Source organism: Molossus molossus, unplaced genomic scaffold (genome assembly GCF_014108415.1).
Source record: "Molossus molossus isolate mMolMol1 unplaced genomic scaffold, mMolMol1.p scaffold_m16_p_12, whole genome shotgun sequence".
In the NCBI taxonomy this organism is placed as follows: domain Eukaryota; kingdom Metazoa; phylum Chordata; class Mammalia; order Chiroptera; family Molossidae; genus Molossus; species Molossus molossus.
This window is the reverse complement of record NW_023425347.1, coordinates 2,112,785-2,127,264: the sequence shown is the minus strand read 5'-3', so window position 1 is coordinate 2,127,264 and position 14,480 is coordinate 2,112,785. Positions and strand designations below refer to the sequence as shown.

Here is a 14,480-nt window from a genome sequence, read left to right as displayed (position 1 = left end):
TGTTTTCAGGGAAATAAAAGTATTTTCTCAACATAACAATGTTGGACCTTTTTGAAAAAACATAGATAGGTAATTCTGGCATCTAGTGGTCAGTTCAATTGCTGATTTTGATTTATTAACAGTTACCTTTTTTTTTTTTTTATTCCTTACCTGAGGATTTTTTCTATTTATTATCAGACAGAGTGAGGGGGAGGGGGTTGAGAGAAAAACAGAAACATTGATGTGGTAGAGCCACATTGACTGGTTGCCTCCTGCACAACCCAACCAGGGCTAGGGACGAACCGTAACCGAGGTATGTACCCTTGACCAGAATTGAACCCACAACTCATTGGTCTGCAGGCTGATGCTCTAACCACTGAGCAAAACTGGCCAGAGCAAGAGTTACCATTTTATTTTGGATACATTGTATACCATTTTTGAAGAATTGAAATATATAAAAATATACCTGTTAACCTTCCTTAATTTTGCTTATTCTTATGATAAATAAAGTACTTTACAATCCTGCAGAACCTCTGTATTATAATCAAAGGAGAATTTTAGGTCTGGTAGAGATTTCTGGTAAATCAAAGACTAGTAACAATTTGATATATTTAATTTTTTTTTATTAATGGGGGGAAGAGAAAGAGAGAAACATCGATTAGAGAAAAACATTGATTTATTTATGAATTCATTGGTTGATTCTTGTATGTACTCAGCCCAAGGATCGAACCCACAACCTTGGCGTATTGGTACAATGGTCTAACTAACTAAGTTACACAGCCAGGGCCTAATATATTTAAATCTTACATTGAATTCATCTTTATTTAGTTTCGAGGCTTTGTTTTCAAACAGATATTGTGGATCCAGGGTTGGGAAAGAAAAAATCACCATGGTATAGTTAAACTTTCTACTCACTTCTTGAACTTACTTTTGGAGCAGCTATTTGAATTTTAAAACTTACTTTTGAAATTTGGTGTTAATGAACCATAGTTATTTTCTGAAGTTTTCTTATAGAAAATAAAAGAAGTCTCATGATGAATTTATATATATTTGTTTTTAACACTAGACACACACACGAGTTACGTTAGAGGTTCAAAATAGCAGCCTGGGATTATTACATCGACATAACAACTGTTGTTTGATTAACACTTTATCATTTGCCAAGTGATAGCAAACCCATTCTTTTCATAACATTTTTTTAATTGATTTTAAAGAGAGAGGAAGGGAGAGGGAGATAGAAACATCGACTGGCTGCCTCCTGCATGCCCCCCACTGGGGATGGGGCCCACAACCTGGGCATGTACCCTGACCCAGAATCGAACTGGTGACCTCTTGGTGCACCGGCTGATACTCAATCACTGAGCCACACCAGCTGGGCGCAAACCCGTTCTTATTTAATCCTTAACATGACCTTATAAAGTAAATATTCTTATTAACCCCCATTTTTCAGATGAGAAAATTTGAACTCAAAATGGTTCAGAAATTTGTCTAATGTAGTACAGGTGAGACTCAACCCTAGATCTTTGGATTTATTTCTTGCTTACTTTCCAATATTTTATTTTTTTTAATATCTCAATACTTACCAATGTATTTATATCTTCTGTACTAATAATTATAATTCTTAATGTACTTTATCAAGAATAATTTCTCAACTACATCATGTAGATAGCATGTTGGTGTGAATACTTTATAAATGCTTATAAATACTTCCACGATTAGAAATAATTGGCATATGAATGCAAATACCTCACTAAGACTTCCCTTAGATTCACTGAAAGTCTCACCAAAAAGAGAATGTCAAAAGCCCTGTCTGGGGAGGAACGGGGGTAGCAGGGAAGGAGTGGGGGGAAGAGCAGGCAAACGTAACACCACAGTGGTAGAAATCAGTAGTTTGGGAACCAAAAGACATACCTTTCAAAGAAGTTGTGGAGAGTGGTTTTGAGGATCAAGTACAATAACTTAATGTGAGAAATTCTGTGAAACAGTCAAGTGTTTGTTAGCTTTTGTCCAGGGTCATAGCGAGTGGCTGGGGGGACCCAGGAGTGGGGCTGGACGGGCTACAGTCATCTCGCTGTGGATGCTGGACACCTGCTTTTGCAAAACCTTTTAACTCGACTGCTTCTCAGCATGTACTTGGGACTTGGCTTTTATAACTACCAGGGCCAGTGTGTTCCTTTTCTTTCTTTCTTACTTAGGGAACACACTGGATATAACTTTTTGGATTTGGAAGTGTTTAATGTCTGAGTCACTCCTTGAGGAAATGCAAATCCAGCTTCTGAAGCTGAATGAGGGAAAATTCTTTATGGAAAAATTCTAGCTAATAATGTAGAAAGAATGATAGAATTAAAATCATTATTTTATCCCCTTTATTGAACTAGTAATCATCCATGGATACCAAAATGGTGAAAAGTTGATTGGACACACTAAAGCACAGGGATCATGTGGACTTCCCTGAATCCGCCCATGAATAGTAGCAAATAAGACATAACACGGGCGCAGAGGGCTAGATAGTCAACATCTTGCAAAGGGCTAGATAGTCAACATCTCGGGCCGTGGGCCACGTGGTCTCTGCAGGGGCAGTGGGAAGCAGTCACAGACAGTGCATAAATGAGTGACTGTGACTGCATTCCAGTGAAACTTGATTTGCTGACACACACGGTTGGCTCTGGTCCATGAGCTATTTGCTGACCACTAATATAATAGGAAGTTTACAGCACCGTCTATGAAGTAGTCTTATCAAAATATTGAACCTGCGTCAGAGCAAAGCTTCAGGGCTGATCACATTTTTCAGCAAATACTGGGGATAAAGGAACAAGTTAAATGACATGCAGAATCCAGACTGTGGGACGTTCTATGGGAGGACTAAGCCTGGTTTCTCAAGGAAATCAGTGCACGCATAAAAGAGCAAAAGGATCAGATGTGATATGTGGGGTTTGGATTCTCTGTTGGAGTAATACTGTTGCATAGTCTATCTTTGAGACAATCAGATACATTTGAATATTAGATGCTTTTAAGGAATTACTCTTAATTCCATTATATGTAATGTTGGTGTGTTATTTGTCAGCAATGAAGTATTTATAGGTGAAATGATACGATGTCTGGATTTACTTTAAAATAAATACTCTAGTAAACAAGTGTATGGAGAGGGTGGGTGGAGAATAGTTGGAACAATGAGCAAATATTCATCATTGTTAAAACTGGGTGATAGATACATGGGGGTTTGTTATATTTTTATTTTTATTAAAATATTTATTATGCCTTGGCCTGTGTGGCTCAGTTGATAGGAGTGTAGTCTCATATACCGAAAGGTCTTGGGTTCGATTCCCCGTCAGGGCACATACCTAGGTTTCGGGTTCAGTTCCCTGGCCCCAGTCCAGCCAGGTGCTTTTGGGAGGCAGCCTATGGATTCTCCCCGCCCCCCCCCCATCTCTCCCTCTCTCTAAAATCAATGAAAAAAATGTTTCTGGGTGAGGGTTAAAAATAAATAAAATATTTAGTATGTTTCAAAATTTTTATGAGTTAACTAAAAATTGCATATACCCTGAGAAGTGTATGTGTGGATGGCATGTGGGTGGGAGGAGGTAATGGAAAAGGTGTAAGAACCGAATGAAAACATACTTGTTGATGTGGTTAGAGGAATCTGTCTTCATTGTGGTTACATTGGCTTTAGTGCTGGTGCTGTCTGCATTTCTCAGTTGACTGCCTTCTGCTGCTTGAAAATCAGAGCTCTTGTTTCCCCATTCTGATTTCAAATAGCAGCCCTGATTACGTGTGCCACCAATGTTCATTATGCCATTCAGATTTTGTTCAGAAATAGCGATTCCCTTTCTTTTCCGGACTGCTCTGTGACTGCATGGATGAGGACCTTGTTGGGTCTTTGGTCCTAGTTTGCTGGCCAATGTGACAAACCTCTTACTTTAAAGTTATGAGCAGAAAAACCAAATCGAGAGGGGAAAACACACAAGAAACAAGGATTTATGTTTTTAAAAATGACTAAAGGGGGAAGCAAGTTGCATAATCCGTTTGAGACGCGGAGCAGCGCAGCGGAGCAAATAGCCGCTCACAGGGTGATCAGGGGCGTGAAAATGCGTCGCGGGAGCCTACACTGTGTCCGGCCGAGATCCGCCCCTACCCTCCGGGTGACTCATTCCTGTGCTGGGCGGGTGAGGTAATGCTGTGTGAGGGCTGACGTCACCTCTACCTGAACGGAATGCTATCCTGCTGCTTGTGGCTGACGGAAAGGGTCCCTGCTCTCACGTGCAGCCTGCAAGGCTTCCGGAGCTCAGGAGAGAGGTCCGCAGCCGCGGGATGACTCACAGGCGGCGGTTTAAGGCTGAACTTTTACAGTCACAGCCCAGAAATAGCATGATTCAGCACTGAATCATAATGCTTCTCTGCTGTTGGCTTGGGTTTTCTACTTTTCTCATTGAGTTAAAACGCTGTTGAAGATCTAACTTTTGAAATAAGCCAGTTTTTCACAATATGGTCCATCATATAAAATCTAGACAGTTTAAACCATAGTTTTTACTGTAGATAGTTTATTTTCTACTACACTAGGAGGAGTATAGATCTTCCTTAAATCAATGATGGATTTTAGTCCATATTATTAACTTTTGGGGTATGTTTGTGGAATTAGGAGCCATTGTGTTCCCAGAGGACCTGCTCTGTTTAGGGGGAAAGAGGTGGTTCATGCAAGAGGAAAGGAGTCCGAGTCACGTTCTCTCTGTGCTGCAGACCGTCCATCTCCTCCCAGTGACACGCCCGCTCTCCTGTTGGTGCTCAAGTAGCACCACGTGGACGGCTGGACCGCTGGACGGCCTGTCCCTCTGACTTCACCGTAATTCGAATTTACTGTTCTGGTAAATACTCCATAGAATACCTCACATAATATGGAAGGTAGAGAACAATAGATACTTGATTTTGTAACATATGTAACTCAAAATGGGAGATCATATTGTATCATAGGGTATGTTACTTTGACCAATATAAATATAAATAACTAATAATTGGAGATCTTTAAAAACCCAGCATGATGGTGAATTTTGACTTAATGCTATAGCCTTCTGGCTTTAATTACAGAGCTCCTGCAAGGCTCTCGAGTATCTTTCTTTTTAACCTCTTATTTAGAAATAATTTCAAACTACAAAAAATTGCCCAAATAACAGTGGTACCCCCCCCCCAACCCTTATATACCCAGATTTACCTACCCACGCCTCCTTGGCTGTATCATTTGAGTGCCCCTCTCTCTCTTTCCCCTGCCCTAATCCCTTATATACACATTTTCCTTGAAACATTTGAAAATAAATTAAATATCCATCATGGCCCTTCACTACTAAATACTTCCTGATGGAGATACTCTCTTACATAAGCACACCACAGTTGTCAACCTTGTAAATGTATATTGACACTTTAATCTACTATTCATATTCCAATTTAATCAGTAGGTGGAATGTCTTCTGTAGCATCCTCTGTCCCCGCTCAGCCTCTTGTCACCTTAGCCTCTTTTTATCTGGATTTTCCACAGACTTTGTCTTGTATGACCTTGATGTTTTTGAAGAATACAGTGTCTCTGTCCTTTTGTGTATGTCTGGTGTCCTGTATTAGACGCGACCGTGCAGTCTTGGCAAGGTGCACAGGTCATGTCCTCCCCAGGGCACCACATCTGGCATGCAGGGGTGATCCTCATTTTGGTCACCACTCAAGGTGTCTGAACTCTTCCCTATGTAATTGCTGCTTTTATTTATTTACTTTTTAATTTATTTTACAATATCTTGTAACTAATAAGCAGTCGGGGGGGGGGGCGGAATACTATGAGGCCATGCAAACATCCTGCTTCTCATCAAAATTTCTGCCTAGATTTAACACCATTGCTGATTTTTGCCAGATTCAGTCTTTTCTGTGGTGGTTGCTAAACACCCGTTTTCCCAATTGCAGCCCTCCCTCCATAGTCACCGGGAGAAACTCAGCATTCTATAGCAAGAGGAGCCCTCCCTCTACCCCCATATTATTTATTTTATCTGTTTGTTGTCAGTATCGACTCATGAATTCCTGTTTTTCTAATGCTTTATAATTCAGTACTTAATTATTTTTGTACTTAAACTCTTTCAGATGTGGTCAGTGGCATGCGCCCATCTTTTTTAAATTGAAAAAAAAATTTACGTTCATCCTTTCTCAAACGTTAAAGGCGATGTTGTGCCCATACTGCCCCAGCCCTGGGATCAGCCATTTTCCAGAAGCCTCAGTTCTTTTGGGGAATGACGTGGATAACACAATCTGGACTCTAGATTTGAGTGCATTTCTTTTACGGCTGCTTTGTAAACGACTGTGACAGCACTAGCTTACTGGGCAATATTTCTCACAGGTACAACAAGCAGTTTTTGAAGATGTGAATATCAGTTTATAGTTACAGCAACAAGTTAATACAGTACTGAGGAGTGGGTAGGCTTTTGTCCTCAAATTTGCCCTGCCAACATTGTCTTGGGCTTCAAAGCAAACGTAAGTGGTGCTAGCTTGCTGTCCAGACAGACTGGGCGGTGTTGGTATAGGAGGGTGTACCGGGGAGAAGAAATGGCCTTGACAGTCTGTCAACAGCTGAACAATGAACGCAGCAGTAAAATCATGCTTGAGCAATGGGCCTGCTTGCTGCCCATGTGGCGGAAGGTGAAGGACAAGGAGGAAAAGGTTGTTTGAGGTCATGTTTAGAGCACTTTTGAATGTCAGACTTAGGATTTGGGGTCTTTAAAAAGAAGACAGTAGAGAGCTTTGAAGGTTCTTTGAATAGTGTCATAACAAGCTTAACTCTGACTGCAGACATGAATCTCTGAGTAATGAGAGGTTAGAAGGAGGGCATTTCCGGGGAAGAGGTGTAGAGGCTGTTGTGATAGTTCACGCAGAAGCCCCCAAGCCTGGAGCTGGGAGGGAGAGGAAGAAGTGTGTTGGGGTAGTGCCTCCCAGCCTGCCCTCCAGAACAGGAGGAAGGCGTGCAGAGTGAAACATTCTAACAAAAGTTAAGACCAACATTTGTTTGGAGTCTTGTTTTTTGTTTTTTAAACTCTTTATTCTTTCCTATTCCCCTTTTCCAAATTTCTGAGCCTGGATAATCAAGAAAATAGTTTTGTCATTAGCTAAAGTAAATCAAATTGTATATGTATTTGAAATGCCAAGGGATTGCCCAGCCAGTGTGGCTCAGTGCATGAGTGACGTCCCAGGGACTGAGAGGTCCCTGTTCGATTCCCGGTCAGGGCACATGCCCGGGTTGCAGGCTCGATCCCCAATAGGGAGTGTGCAGGAGGCAGCCGATCGATGTTTCTCTCTCACATCGATGTTTCTCTGTCTCTCAAAAAATCAATAAAAATATATTTAAAAAGTATATATACTATTTCCCATGTATTTAAAAAATAAAATAAAAAATAAATGCCAAGGGATCAATGTCATCAAAACATGCACTAACAGTCTTTCTCAAGAAACAAGATGTTCTTGGCCAAACCTTTACACCATGCTGGACTCTTCTTTTGCTCATCCCATACGGAATCCACAATGAAATCCACTGGCCTTCCCTTCCACTGGGTCCCAGATTTGACCTTCAGCGCCTTCTGCTGTCAGCCATCATCGTCATCTCGTGCCTTCTCCCTCCTCTCCCTGCCTCACCCTTGCCTCTGTAGCCTTCGCTTTCCTTGTGGTGGGCACAGTTACACCTTCCGCCTTGGCAAAAGGGTGTGCCCCAGAAAGAAGCATGGTTAATGCTCATGTTTAGACTTTGCTCAGATATTACATTCTCAGCGGGGTCTGCCCTGAACTCCTCACTGCCGGTCTCTCCCCTCCTACATGCGCATTGTCCTCCCCCTTTATCTTGTTCTATTGGCCTTTGGTACTTATCACCTGACTTACCCTACAATTGTCCCTTACCTTGTTTGTCTACTGACACCAGAGTTTGAGCTCCAGAAGACAGAGATTGTTTTTATTGTTGTTTGTTTTGCTCATTGGTCTATCCTAAGCAAAGAATAGTACCTGGACATAGTAGGCCCTCAGTAAACATTGATAAGAAGGAAGAACAACTGAGAGCATAAAATCAGGCTTCTAGCACACAGCAGACCGGAGAGAGTAAGTAGAAGAAAGGGTGGGGTACTGTGTAACTCAACTGTGTTCTTGGATCTGGGCCTATGGCAACAATGGGCCTAGAAAGTACTGCCCAGGTCCCCTCGCTGGAAAACTGTTTTGTATGTTAGCCTGTTGCTCACTACAAGAACCCCTGTAGGAACCTCTTCTCGATCTCACTCGATCACAAAACTTCTTGTGGTAACTCATGTATCATTGAGACACTGCGGGCAAACTGAGTTGGAGAAAAGGCAGCTAGACAACCTCCTGGGGGTCCTGGAGAGGCGGGCGGTTCTCTCAGGTGGCTTGCGGATGACGAGCGGGGCTGCTGAGGAGGAGGCCAGAGTCCCTCGGGCTCCAGGCTCCAGCTCTTACAGTCAGTTCTCTCAGCGAAGGTCCTGTTCAAAGGTAGCTTTTCTTTTAGGTTTTTGGGAATAAGATGATCATTCCTTCCCTGGATGGAGACCTCTTCCAGTGGGACCGGGACCGCGAGAGCATGGAGACAGTTCCTTTTACAGTTGAGTCGCTTCTGGAATCTTCCTACAAGTTTGGAGACGACGTTGTTCTGGTTGGAGGAAAGTCTCTCACCTCGTATGGACTCAGTGCGTACAGTGGAAAGGTGAGTGCAAGTGCTGAGTTTATTTGGGGAGAAATCAGAATAAATAAGGATAGAAGAAGTAATTTCTTAGACAATACTATTACTGGTTGAGGTTTATTAAAATTTCCCTTGAGGACTTAATTTGGTTTAGTAAAAGAACTAGAAAGTAGAAAGAGGAAAAAATTACTAATGTAAACTAAATTTATCCAAGACAACAGAGTGAACAGCAGAGCCCAGGTAGCAGGTGGAAGACAACCTGCTCTACTCTGTTAGGTGCATTTATTGCACATTATTTTGAAATCCTCACAGTATTCTTAAGGGTTACGTATTTCTGTTTCCATTTGGACAGATGAGGGACCCTCCAAAGATTAGTAACAATCCTAATAAGAATAATCACACCACTCATTTCTTTATCTAGTTTGATCCTAGAATAAGAGGATCCAAGAAGAAAGTGTGTACTGGTATTAAAGATGAGGAAGCTGAGACTTTAAAAGGTTCAGAAACTTCCAAGGTCAGATTTGACTTGACCTGTCTGGCGACAAAGTCATGCTGCTAAGACCTAGTCTTTGTCCGTTGTTAGCTCTTAGGATGTGATCATAATCTGCTTCTAAGATTGGATCTTCAATAACAATTCATTATTAGGAATAACCAATTAAAAACATCTTTTTAGAAACAAAAATATTTTTAACCCCTTAACACCTTGATGTGTGAATATTTTATATATAGACTTAAAATGAAAATAAGAAGCATAGAAAAATGATCTTTCGACCCTTGAGTTTCTCACACTTGAGCAATTGCCTATTAAATGTTAGGTCTGTAGCACTTGCACACGCAGATGCTTTCCTGCTTCTGCACCCCGATTCTGCATTGTTGAGGAGGCCTCGCGTCCTCGCCCTTCGGCCTTGTGTCTGTCGCGGGGCCGAGTGCGTCCTGGGCTCCGGCTGGAGGCGCGTCTGCAGCTCAGCCTTCCAGCAGGTGTGCTGCTTCCCGGGGTTTCCGTTCGGGTCCCGCCGAGAGGCTGCCTTTTCCTTTTAGTGAGGATTGGAAGGAGGTACTTTGACATGCTGTGGCTGTCAGAAGAGGTTCACATCTTTAAAAACCAACCAGTGCTCGCCCTGGCCAGTTTGGCTCAGTGGTTAGAGCGTCGGCCTGCGGTCTGGAGAGACCCGGGTTCGGTTCCCGCTAAGGGCACGTACTTCAGTTGCAGTATGTCCCCGGCCCTGGTTGGTCGTGCGGGTGGCAGCCACTCGATGTGTCCCTTCACGTCGATGTTTCTCTCTCTCTCTCCCTTCCTCTCTCTCCCATTCGATCTGTACAAAAAATGGAAAAATATCCTCAGGTGAGGATAAAAAAAACAAAAACAAAACCAACCAGTGCTCTATGGAAACTAGGAGGTTTTGACTTTTTAAAATTCACCTGAAATTTTATCAAGGATATTGTTAAGATATCAAAACTGGTTGACGTGCTCAAGACTAATTATCTGAAACCTTAAAATCATTCCCTGGCATATTCACAGCTACTTCTATGGTTCTAAATACCTCATCATAGGAGTTGGGAATCCAGCTGATACTTCTGAATAATTGAGTACTTCTTACACATTTTTCATTTTTTACAAATAAATTAGAGATTCTTTTATTTAATGGCTTTGTTCTCCTGTAACTTGTAAATTTTTTTTTAACTAACTTTATATGTCCTTTCAGGTGAGGTACATCTGTTCAGCTCTGGGTTGTCGCCAATGGGATGACGACGACGTGGAACAGGAGGACGTCCTGCTTCTGCAGCGCACCCAGAAGACGGTCCGCGCCGTCGGGCCTCGCAGTGGCAGTGAGAAGTGTGTATTCAGAGCAGGTTGCTGCTGGTAGCACTTAGACCCGCCAAGACCAAACCCATCGGGCTTTCTTTGCAGATTTTCTGACCTCTCTTGGTTCTCTAGAAGCATTCTGTTCTTTCAAGAAAAATGTAAGCCCTAAATTAAAAATGGCCTCAAGATTATTAACACATTCTGCCCTGGACTTCCCACCATATGCTTCAGGATGTGCGGACTAGGAGGAGTCTCACACGTGACTGCTTATCAGTTCAGTCTTAGGTTGATGACATCTGTTACAGCAATCTTACTAATCAACATTTTTCAGTGCAAAAAGCTCTAAGAGAAAGTTAATGTGCTTTATTTCGGCTTGGACCTTTTTGACTGACTTCTCTCTGGTATATAGTAGTTTCATAGTTTTTCTGATTACCCCAATTTTAAAATAACATTTTAGTCTATTTTCTTCTTAATGTACGAAGGTATAATTTATTTGGTCAAATTTCTTTCTTTTTTTTTCTTTCTTCCAAATAATGACTTTTTTATGTAAAATTTACCTTTAAACATGTGATTAAAAATAAGATGCTTGGATAATATATGCTCTTCTTAAATCACATACATGTGTGATATTTAAAAACCTAATATTTAAAGGTTAAACTGCCTTTGTAGTAAAAATAATTTTAGATTCCATCTTTATCTTGGAAAGCAAACCAGACTTTCAAATTTAGTTTAATATGATGCAATATAATTCATTTTTCTTTCCTGAAAATTGTTTTCTAAAACTCAGTTAAGGGTGCATTTTTTTTTGCGTTCTCTGGCTGTGAGGAGGGCATTGTATCTGCAACCTAGCCTTTATGTCCTTCATAGGGTTTTGCTTTTAAGAGTTTGAATGCTTGCTGGGTGCTCAGCCACCCTAGGAGCAGATGTTCAAATTAATTAGAATTTTGAGTCACCAGTATCGGAAGAGTCTAGGTCTAAGATCCATGTTCCTTAAGTATATATTTTTTAATAGATGTTGTAATGTTAAGGCCATTTTATATCTAAGTGACAGGATATTATACTGTTAATAATAGTTAAGTGATTTTCTGTAAATTAATTATAGAGGAAACATGATTAATGTCACTTTATGGACAAGGGCACTGAAACCCAGAAAAGGCTGAGTGACTTGCAGCTCTGAGTCAGTAGAGATCAGGGGACCCTTAGGTGTGGTGTACAGTGTCACATTGCCTTCAGGACGTTTTCACAGAAATTTAAAAAATGTGAACGTCTTTTATTTTTGAGAGAAGAATCTGTCCCATAGCTGACGTCAACTCACAGCTTTCAGAACCCTTTTGTCAAGTGTCAGGACCAGCGTCGCCCTTTTGTGGCATAAATGAACAGCGCTTCTTTCCTGAAGATTCTTTTTCTCATCACCAAATTTTAATGTTTGCTGTGTCAGAGTTCTTTATCTAACCCCCTTTTCTCAAGTGTAAATTTCTAAAACATGCATTTGTAAATTTAAGGTGGAATTTCAGTGTTGGCCACTTTGAACTTCGGTATATTCCAGACATGGAAACTAGAGCCGGATTTATTGAAAGCACATTAAAACCCAGTCGGAACAAAGAGTCTGAAGTGATCTCCGATGTGGAAGATCAGGAAGCTGCCGTCGTGGACACAGTGATAAAAGTCTCTGTTGCCGACTGGAAGGTTATGGCCTTCAGTAAGAAGGGAGGACACCTGGAATGGGAGTATCAGGTACCCAAACCCCTGAGCATTTACGCACTGTCTTCCTTTCTCAGCTTGCCCACACGGGACATGTTGGCCGTTTTGGATGTTCAGCTTGTTCTCTGCTTTAAGAGATTTGTGGTTTTATATCTGTTAGAATAGCTATTGTGAAAAAGAGGTGTTGGTGAAGATATTGGCGAGCAGTGTATGACAGTGTATCTGTGCACGTTGTGGGGACTAGAGATTGCTACAGCCACTATGGAAACCAGTGAGCAGTTCCTCAGAAAGCTAAGGCTGGACCTGCTGTGTGACCCTGCACTCCACTTCTGGGTGCACATCCCAAAGGAGTGAAGTCAGTATCTCTGAGAGACATCTGCAGTCCATGTTCAGTGTGGCCGTACTCAGTGTAGCCAAGACATGGAATCAGTCTAAGCATCCACCAGCGGATGAGTGGACACGGTGGAATATTATTCAGCTTTCAAAAAGGGATCCTGTCACTTGCAACAACATTGAACCTGGAGGACATTATGCCAAGGGAAATAAGCCAGACACAGAAAATTAAATACTGCATCATCTCACTTATAGGTGGAATCTGAAAAGGTTGACTCCATAGAAGCAGAGAGAGGAATGGGACTAGCGGGGAGGGGAAATGGGGCGATACTGGTCAAGAATACAGAGTTTCAGTTATGCAGGATGACTGAAGTCTGCAGATGTGATGTATAGCATGGTGATGAGTGTAATTAATAATTCTATATCATATACTTGAAATTTGCCATGAGTATAGACTTTTTAAAAAAATTTCTTTCTAGCTTTACCGAGTACAATTGACAAGTATAAACTGTATCTATTTGGTCTATACATCGTGATGATTTGATGTACATATACATTGTGAAATGAGAGTAGATATGAATGTTCTCGCCACACACACAAAATAACTATGGGGTGATGGGTGTGTTAATTAGCTTGACTGTGCTAATCATTTCACAATGGATACATATATCAAAATATCACATTTTTCACCGTAAATATATGCATTTTTGTCAATAAATCTGGAAAAATAAAAATGTAAAAAGAAATTTGTGACTTTAAATGGTATTTTAGAAGTTGGAATACATACATACTGCTTGAAATTATTTAAAAAACTTTTTCACTCTTGTTTAGTTTTGTACTCCCATCGCATCTGCCTGGCTGGTTAAGGATGGCAAAGTCATTCCCATCAGCCTTTTTGATGACACAAGTTATGTCTCAAATGATGACGTTTTAGAAGACGAAGAAGACATTGTAGAAGCTGCCCGAGGAGCCACAGAAAACAGCGTTTACCTGGGTGAGGGTCTCATCTGGTTGCAGACGAATGGACATCTAGTTTAGAAAACAGCATTTACCTGGGTGAGGGTCTCATCTGGTTGCAGACGAATGGACATCTAGTTTAGAAAACAGCGTTTACCTGGGTGAGGGTCTCATCTGGTTGCAGACGAATGGACATCTAGTTTAGAAAACAGCGTTTACCTGGGTGAGGGTCTCATCTGGTTGCAGACGAATGGACATCTAGTTTAGAAAACAGCGTTTACCTGGGTGAGGGTCTCATCTGGTTGCAGACGAATGGACATCTAGTTTAGAAAACAGCGTTTACCTGGGTGAGGGTCTCATCTGGTTGCAGACGAATGGACATCTAGTTTAGACGCCCACAGCGTTGCTTCGGCTTCAGAGTGCCCATAGTAGTTTTAAGTCCTGGATACATTCTCCGCCCTGAGATCTAGAGTTTTATTTCCAGTCCTGCTATTTTGTTTCATTTATCCAGTTCTGAAACTTTTAATTACAATAGATTTTTTTTCTCTGAGACCTAGATTAGAAAGGTTTAAAAATGTTGCCATTATACATATATATAGCATATTTCAAATTACTGATATATCCTCAAAGTCTAAAACTTTCTACATCTGTATTTGTACTTGCAATTTGTTCCTCCCTTAAAGATTACGTTTGTTTTTTATTTTTCTGTGCATTTATACAACTTATCTGAAAAATAAAAATAAAATTTTGGAGTACTTCTGGACAGTTGAAGGCCTTTGACATAATAACTTTAGAAAAACCTTGAATCTAATTATTTGAATTAGTTTTGGTGGTCAGATACTCACAGACTTCTTTAAGCTCTAACGGTGTGCTACCTACTGCTCATTCTCAATGAAATGTAGGAATTTGAAAGATTAACATGTTACACATGTTAATGATACTAAATGTAACTGAATTGTTAGCAGTATCTCTGGAATTATTTTCTTCAAGAGAATGTTAGTTCATCTAAGTTATTAG

The 14,480-nt window shown here is 41.0% G+C and overlaps 1 protein-coding gene across 3 annotated transcripts in view; it reads left to right on the top strand.

The window, feature by feature from the left end:
- The window catches only part of EIF2AK3 (eukaryotic translation initiation factor 2 alpha kinase 3), an 89,562-nt gene that overhangs the window by 32,021 nt on the left and 43,061 nt on the right, over window positions 1-14,480 (top strand). Inside the window, exons 3-6 of one of the 3 annotated variants that reach the window (XM_036255646.1) lie at window positions 8,498-8,692; window positions 10,372-10,502; window positions 11,975-12,206; window positions 13,338-13,500. In XM_036255646.1, the coding sequence (XP_036111539.1) occupies window positions 8,513-8,692; window positions 10,372-10,502; window positions 11,975-12,206; window positions 13,338-13,500 (706 nt within the window). In that variant the 5' untranslated portion in view covers window positions 8,498-8,512. Of the gene's footprint in view, window positions 1-8,497; window positions 8,693-10,371; window positions 10,631-11,974; window positions 12,207-13,337; window positions 13,501-14,480 lie in introns of those variants that run through there. The other 2 variants (XM_036255647.1, XM_036255648.1) reach the window with 2 other exon arrangements.